The sequence below is a fragment of the Sceloporus occidentalis genome, unplaced genomic scaffold (assembly GCF_023333645.1).
Source record: "Sceloporus occidentalis isolate IW3139 unplaced genomic scaffold, rSceOcc1.0.p SCAF_14, whole genome shotgun sequence".
In the NCBI taxonomy this organism is placed as follows: domain Eukaryota; kingdom Metazoa; phylum Chordata; class Lepidosauria; order Squamata; family Phrynosomatidae; genus Sceloporus; species Sceloporus occidentalis.
Genome location: NW_028316994.1, coordinates 18,658,895 through 18,666,931, shown reverse-complemented (window position 1 = coordinate 18,666,931; position 8,037 = coordinate 18,658,895). Strand labels below are relative to the sequence as shown.

Sequence of the window (8,037 nt, the reverse complement as noted above, 5' to 3'; positions counted from 1 at the left end):
TGCCTACTTTGGGGAGAAATAATATTGACAGAGCAAAGGTTCTGAAGTATGTTGCTTGCTGAATATATTTTTTTCTCTTCCCATTTCCAGAGTTTGGAAAAGTTCCTTTTCTGGACTAAAACTCACCCTCCCTTCTCTAGCCAGAATGTCCCCAAACTTTGTCTAAGGCGGAGAAATCTGGGGGTCGAGAAGGGAGGAAACCTGTGCCCTTGGCCTTCGCCTCTCTTGCACTACTATCACCACTAAGCGCTGCTGTCTAAACTTTGCCCAGGTCATCTTTGGGGACAGAACCAAAAGAGTCCTCCGTTCGGTGAACTTGGACACACGAGGATCCCCCCTGGAAAATGGCAACCTCAGTGGACAAGTAAGTAGCCCACAGGCTTCTTTGGGGATTTGGCTTCTGCCCTTGGAAGACCTATCTCAGCAGGGTTTTGCTGGCTGACATTGGGCTCTCTGGCTTTGGCCTTCTTGCTTGGAGTTTCCTTGTTGAGTCTCAAAACACAACACCTGGAGTAAAAATGTGGACATTTCAACTGCACAGGAGTTAAGGAGGGATGGGTAGAGTGACTAATAAGAACCCAGAGATGAGGCCTGCATCTGCACTGCAGAAATATTGCAGTTTGACACCACTTTTACTGCCGTGGCTCCATCCTATGAAATTGAGATTTGTAGTTCTGTGAGATATTTAGCCTTTTTTTCTCAGAGATCTCTGGTGCCACAGCAAACTACAAATCCCACGGAAGCCCCATCCCCGTCCCCCCCGCCAGAGCCTGTGCCAGTGCCGGCACCCACGGGAAGAAGGGCAGGAGGGAGAGGCAGGGGGAATCCCAACCTGGCAACCTCCAAGAAAGGGTCGATTGACCCCCGAGGTTGGGAACCCCTGCCCTATGAGAGGAGACTTGGGGAGCTGGGTATGTTTAGCCTGGAGAAGAGAAGGTTAAGAGGGGACATGGATGCAAGCTGCAGGAGAAGAGATTCCAGCTCAACATTAGGAGGACCTTCCTGACAGTCAGGGAACACACTCCCTTGGCATGTGATGGCATCTCCTTCCTTGGAGGTCTTTAAGCAGAGGCTGGATGGCCATCTGTGAGGGATGCTTTGATTGAGAGTTCCTGCATGGCAGAAGGGGGTTGGACTGGATGGCCCTTTTTGGAGTCTCTTCCAACTCTATAATTCTATGATTCCACAACACAGCACCATGGCAGTTAAAGCGGTGTCAAACTGTATTAATTCTGCAGTGCAGATGCAGCTAGAGTCATGGCAGTAAAATCCTGGGATCTGTAGTTCAGTGTGGCAAAGCTAAGGACCTTTTTGAAATTTGGCAGAGAAGGTGAAAGACATTGTAAAACTACAAATCCCAGGATTTCCTTAGGATGGAGCTACAGCCCTTAAAGCACTGTCAATCTGCATTATTTCTCCAGTGGAATCATTATTCCTCTTCTATAATTATTCCTCAGTGCAGCAACTCAAAACCTCAGCTCCCTCTAACTTTGCACCTTTTCTCCAGTTCTCACCTGCCATCTCACCTGTCCTTTCCTCCTTCTCTTGCACCCACCACCCAGTTCTGATGTTTTGGATGTTCAACCCTCAACGGCCGTGGATTATCAAGATCTCAGATCCCTGGATGTGGGAGAGGAAGGTGCAAAACACTTTGGAAAAGGTACTGGGTGCAATGGGGTATTTATTATTATTATTATTATTTGCAGTGGGCCATTGGTATCCACTGGGATTTGGTTCCAGGATCCTCAAGGATACCAAAATCCATGGATGCTCAAGTCAAATTCAATTCAGGGTATTGTTGTTGTTGTTGTTGTTAATTGCAGTGGGCCCTTGGAATCTACTGGGGTTTGGTTCCAGGACCCTCTGTGGATACCAAAATCCATGGATGCTCAAGTACCATTAAATGCAAAGGAGTATAAAATGATGCCCCTTACATAAAACAGCAACATCAAGGGTAGCTTCTTGGAATTTATATTTTTGAGGGATATTTTCAAGCCATGGATGGTTGCATCGGTGGCTAAAAACATCCGTGGATATGGAGGGCCGACTGTATTGTCAACTGTGACCGGCAGCCTTGGTTTCAAGCAGGCTGCAACTCCAGATTTACTCCAGGATCTTCTTCACAGGGAGGCAATTCTTTATGGAATCAGACCCTGATTCCATTTAGCTCTGTCTTGCCAACTCTAACTGGTAGTAGATGGGGCTGGAAGACTACATCTCCCTATAGGTGCCTACTCAGGTTTCAAGGTCTTTGGGGAGGACTTTCGGTTCCACCACTATTGCAGGGACACCTGGTGTAAAGGACTTGATAATATAGTAATGTTTATTTATATAGCACCATAAATTTGCATGGCACTTGACAGGCATCATCCAAACTGCATATAACCTGCCAATGGCATACAATCTAAAAGTCATAAAATATAAATTATACAGAAGTTAAGCCAGTTATGCAGTTAAAATACAACCTGTAAAAACAACTCATTTAATCAAATATAAAGGTATACGAGTTGGCAGACAGGGCCTTCTGGGATGGAAGTCCCGCCAAGGGAGGCTCGGCTGCCCGCCCCCCCCCCCCCTTTGCTCTCTTTTTGCCACCAAGCAAAGGCCTTTCTATGGAAACAGGACTCCAGCTTTTAACTAGTGCAATGGGTAGGTTTTATCCATTTCTGGCCGCATTCCCACTTACAAATAAATTGCTTTTCGATCTGAATTGATGGATCGCTTTGGCAGCAGAGCGTGGTTCCCACTACCTTTGCCCCAATCGCATTTTCTTGCTGCAGAATAAAATCAAATAACCCACTCGTGGTTCACATTCACGAATGAATTGATTTAAAATGGACTTGCTCCAGCTGTCCAAAGGGCAAATTTAAATCGATTCTGATCTGCACCTGGTTCATACTTGTGCGGAATTAATTTAGCCAAAAAGACATGGAAAAAATTAGCATCAAAAAGGCGTGGGTTGTGCTTAATGCATGTTAAATCCTGGGGATCCTAGAATCATAGAGTTGGAAGAGACCCCAAAAAGGGCCATCCAGTCCAACTCTATTCTGCCATGCAGGAACTCTCAATCAAAGCATCCCCAACAGATGGCCATCCAGCCTCTGTTTAAAATGAACAATGGATAGGTGGTTGCAATAGAGCAATAGATCTTAAATTGGAAGACTGGAGGAGATGGCAGCTTGGGCATTGCCCACTTCTTCCTTTGCCCGCAGGGTTCCCATTGCCCCAGTCCTCCTGGCGCCGCATTTGCCCCACCAACCGGCTGGTCCTGGCCCTGATGGCGGCCTGTGGCATCCTCACCCTCTCAGTTGTGGTCCTCGGTTTTCAAGGTGAGCGAATGGGCCAAGAGGAGCAGCCAAGGGCTTTGGGGAAAGGAGAAATGGATGGAGCTTGGGCAAAAGTTACTTTTAGGGGTGATGGTTCCCAGAATCTGCAAAGCCCCCCTGGAACTGTCTGTGGTCCCAGTTTGAAGAGACAGACCCAGACTGCATCTGTGCTGCACAAATAGCGCCGTTTGACACCGCTTTAACTGCTGAGGCTCCATGCTATGGCATTCTAGGATCTGTAGTTTCATGGGATTTGAGTGTTGCACTATGGAGTTTATCACACTGGGACTAATTTCAGCATTAAAGAGAGGTTAAAGCACATTTAAAGCATACCGCAAACAAAGCAAAAATGGTGAGTTCTTGCGCAAATGACTATCACACACAATTTCGCAAATAAAAGCGATATCGTAAATGCATTGTTGTTGAAATCCTGAAATTAAAAAGATGCGTGTTAATGCTTCTTTGTGACCACTTTAACATTGGGTTTTGTCATGTGAAATCATTTCACGTAATTAGGCGATTTTTCCAGGATATTCATGGGTTGAACTCCCGATCTCCTTCATATGACAAACTCCTATGACTCTAGAGACCAGGGTTCAAATCCCAACTCAGTCATGGAAACCCACTGGGTGACCTTAGCTAAGTCATTCTCTCTCAGCCTCAGAGGATGTCAATGGCAAACCCACTCTGAAGAAACCTGCCAGGAAAACCCTGCCATAGGTGGTTTGCCATAGGGTTGCCATAAATTGGAAACAACCTGAAGACATGCAATAACTCAGACCACAAACTATAAGTCCCAGGATTCCATAGTACTTAAAGTGGTGTCAAACTGCTTTATTTCTACTGTAGATGCACTCTTTATATTGTTAAAAATCCAGTTATTAAAAAAATGAATTGATGTTTGAGGCACGCCATCTGTTAGTGCAAAGGAGAGGATAGGCGTGTGTGAGTGTGCAAGGCAAGAGGCCGGTCTTTGCTCTCACCTTTTCTTTTCCTTTGTCCAGGGGTCCAGCTCAATGCGGAAAAATGGGGGACCACCGAGGCCCTGAACAGCTTTAACCAAACGGTCTGGACCGGACTCAGCAGCCTCCAGAACAAGAGTGAGTGAAGCAATGACAGGACGAGGAACAAGAAGCCAAACTGGGGGAAGTTACTTTCTTTTTCTTTTTTGGACAACAGCTCCTAGAATCCCATTGGTCAACATAGAGGGGTTCCAGGAATTTTAGTCCAAAAAAAGTAACTTTCCTAAGCTCTGCACAAGAGTGGGTCCTATTATCAGAGTTAAGCATCACGAAGGTTCGTTCCACCAAATGGTTGAAGATGTCTCTTTCTCATAGCATGTGCTTTTACTTGTTTCTGCATCTTACTCCAGAGTGAGTAAAGGATGGGGATGAGAAGCCAAACTCGGGAAAAGTTACTTTTTTTCCTTTTGGTTGGCAGTTCCCAGAATCTCATCTGGGAGAGTTCTGATAGTTCCAGTCCCCCAAAAAATGAACTTTCCACCTAGGACAATTTTCCTACAAATTTGTAGGACCCCCATTTTGGTTCCAGGTTGCCAGCCAGGGCCCTCTTCTTGTGGTTGGTCCACCTTTGTGGCCAAATGCAGGCTGAGAAAGGGAGTTGGGAGGGTTTGCTTTTTTTGGATCCTGCCGAATGGTGAAATCCTGGGTCCATGATTTCTTATCCCATCATCCACTTGCATTGCCCATTCCAGGGAACAGCACAGGATGGAGACTGACATCACTGGGAAAACTCCTGATGGCGCATAGTGTCAAGATGAAGAAAGGTGAGTGGATTAATCTTTCTGAATTTCAGCAAAAAGAACATTTACAGCGGTCCCTTGGTATCCATTGGATTTGATTCCAGGACCCCAGTGGATACCAGAATCTGTAGATGCTCAAGTCCAATTATGTACAATGGGGTATTATTATTATTATTATTATTACTATTACTATTTGCAGTGGACCCTTGGTATCCACTGGATTTGGGTTCCAGGATCCCCCGTGGATACCAAAATCCTGTATGCTCAAGTCCCATTGAATACAATGGCACAATGAAATATGTTCTCTGTATAAAATAGTATAATCAAGGCTTGCTTTTTGGCATTTATATATTTAAAAACATTTTCAAGCTGTGGCGGCTTGAGTCCGTGGGAGCAGGATCCGTGGATGCGGAGTGATGACCGGAAGGACCTTCTCAATAGTTAGAGGAGCAATGGGAAAAGTAACTTTCCAAAGGGTCATGTCCAGCTCACTTCAGGTGGTTCTGCTTTAACAATACCAGCTTGGACATTCATTCTGATAGTTTCCTCCACTTGTAAATGGGCTCACGATACACTGGTCCTTTGGAATCCACTGGGTTTGGTTCCTGGACCCACAGTGGATGCCAAAATCTGTGGATGCTCAAGTCCCAAAAATGCAATGGCAGAGTAAAATGGTGTCCCTTATATAAAATGACAAAATGAAGCCTTGCTTTTGGGAATTTATATTTTTAAAAATATTTTCAAACTGTGGATGGCAGAATCCATGGATAAGGAATCTGTGGATAAGAAAGGGCAGTTGTAGAATGCAAAGTACAGCATCATGCAAAATAGGGATACCTTTATTAGGCCAGCCAAAATGCACATTATACAGGTGGAACACACTTCCTCGGAGTGTAATGGAGTCTCCTTCCTTGGAGGTCTTTAAGCAGAGGCTAGATGGCCATCTGTCGGGGATGCTTTGATTTGGATTTCCTGCATGGCAGAATGGGGTTGGACTGGATGGCCCTTGCGGTCTCTTCCAACTCTATGTTTCTAGGTTGCAATCTTTCCAAGCTCTACTGATCAGGGGTTTGTGGCCTCACAAAGGATTGGAGTCAAACTGGATCTCAAAGACAGCAGTTTTTTTATCTTGCAAATGGAATTTAAAGTTTATTTCCTGGACTGAATCTCCCAGTATCCACATGGCCAGAAGGAAGAAGGTCCCACCTGCATGAAGACCTTTCCAGACAACCTGAACTGAGGACAACAACCACAACATCGGGACCAAATGCAGAGCTAATATCATCCATTTCCCCCTCCTGTATCATTTCCAATACCTTTACCTGATGAAGAAGCCAGCGGAGCTCAGAAAGTTTGCATCATGTATAATGTGCATTTTTGTTGACCAAATAAAAGTATCTCTGTTTTGTGGATTTTGTATGATGCTGTACTTTGCTATATAGCCAATATAGCTATCCCTGATATATACAATGCAAATAAAGGAAGCTAGGAATTTATCACACTGGGGTTGATTTCACCATTAAAGAGAGATTGAAGCACATTTAACGCATCCCACAAATGAAGCTGAAATGGCAAGTAATTGCGCAAATGATTATCACATGCAGTTGCACAATGCATTGTTGCTGAAACCCCAAAAGTAAAAAAGATGCACATTAATGCTTCTTTTTGACCACTTTAATGGCTGATTTTGTGCGATGGCATGCGAAATCATTGCATGTAATTACGTGATTTTTCCAAGATATTCACAGGATAAATTCCTGATCTCTCTCATGTGATCAACTAAGAGCATATTTGCCCGGGGGGGGGGGGGGGTTAGATCTGTTTTCCTTTTGGGTCAGAAGTGTGTGAAATTTGGGGAGTGGATAGAACCTAGTTGACGGTTGGGATGGGGCTTGGGTCTCTCTCTCTCACAAACCCAAAAAAAATAGGGGTGCCCAGATGTGGCTGTATTTATATATTTGCACACTCTCAGCCCCAGAAAACCCCATGATAGGGTTGCCTTAGGGTTGCCACAAGACAGAAGCCATTTGGAGGCACACAAGAACAACAATACTCAGCTTCAAAAGCTTGCAACATACATTTTGTGCATTTTGGTTGGCCAAATAAAGGTACCACTGTTTTGTGGATTTTGGATGTTAACGTACTTCTCTCTTACTCTGTTCTCCTAGCCAATGACTTGTTCCAAGAACAGCTGGAAAACCTACAGCAAGATTCAAGATCATTCAGCTGTGACCTGGTTGAAATGAGAAGCAACGGTAAAGAAACTCCAAAATCAGCTTTCCACGTTTCCATAACTGTGGGTGGCAGTGGGAGTGGGAGCAGGTGCCTTCAAGTCGCCTCTTGACTTCTGGTGACCCCATGAATTTCAGAGGGTTTTCATAGGCAAGGGAAACTCCTTCCTCTGAAACAGAGCCTTCTCCAGCACCTGGACTTTGTTGGTGGTCTCCCATCCAAGTCCTAACCAGGGCTGACTCTGCTTAGCTTCCAAGACAAGACATGATCTGGTGCCTTGTGTGTGTGTGTGTGTGTTTCTGTGCCTTCAAGTTGCCTGTCAACCTATGGTGACCCCATGAATTTCAGAAGGGTTTTGCTGTTTGCAGGGGCTGAACAGGGTCTTCCCAAGTGTCAGGAGTGTGTGGGATACATAGAAGACATGTGTCAGTTGCGGCTGGGCAATGCTCTGACCCTTTCTGCCCCATTAATAGGCACCAAAAGCGGCTGCTGCCCCAAGGATTGGCAGATCTTCCAGGAGAGCTGCTACTGGATGTCCCGGTCGACGTTGTCGTGGGAAAACGCCAAGAGCAACTGCGAAAGGAAGAACGCGCACTTGGTGATCTTCAACTCACCGGAGGAAAAAGTAGGTGGCATTTTGCCAAAGGCAAAGAGATTCTTTTCTACGATTCAGAAGCAATGCGAAACAGCCGCTGCGGTTGCAAAAGCCTTGTGATT

At 45.3% G+C, this 8,037-nt stretch overlaps 1 protein-coding gene across 4 annotated transcripts in view; it reads left to right on the top strand.

The window, feature by feature from the left end:
• LOC149304358 (asialoglycoprotein receptor 1-like) overlaps nt 1–8,037 on the top strand; it is a 31,842-nt gene that overhangs the window by 19,307 nt on the left and 4,498 nt on the right. For 3 of the 4 annotated variants that reach the window (XM_089480313.1, XM_089480310.1, XM_089480312.1), the window contains 7 exons: nt 91–364; nt 1,563–1,660; nt 3,213–3,329; nt 4,331–4,426; nt 5,041–5,112; nt 7,257–7,343; nt 7,794–7,945. In XM_089480313.1, the coding sequence (XP_089336439.1) occupies nt 345–364; nt 1,563–1,660; nt 3,213–3,329; nt 4,331–4,426; nt 5,041–5,112; nt 7,257–7,343; nt 7,794–7,945 (642 nt within the window). In that variant the 5' untranslated portion in view covers nt 91–344. The remainder of the gene's footprint in view (nt 1–90; nt 365–1,562; nt 1,661–3,212; nt 3,330–4,330; nt 4,427–5,040; nt 5,113–7,256; nt 7,344–7,793; nt 7,946–8,037) is intronic. The other variant, XM_089480311.1, reaches the window with a different exon arrangement.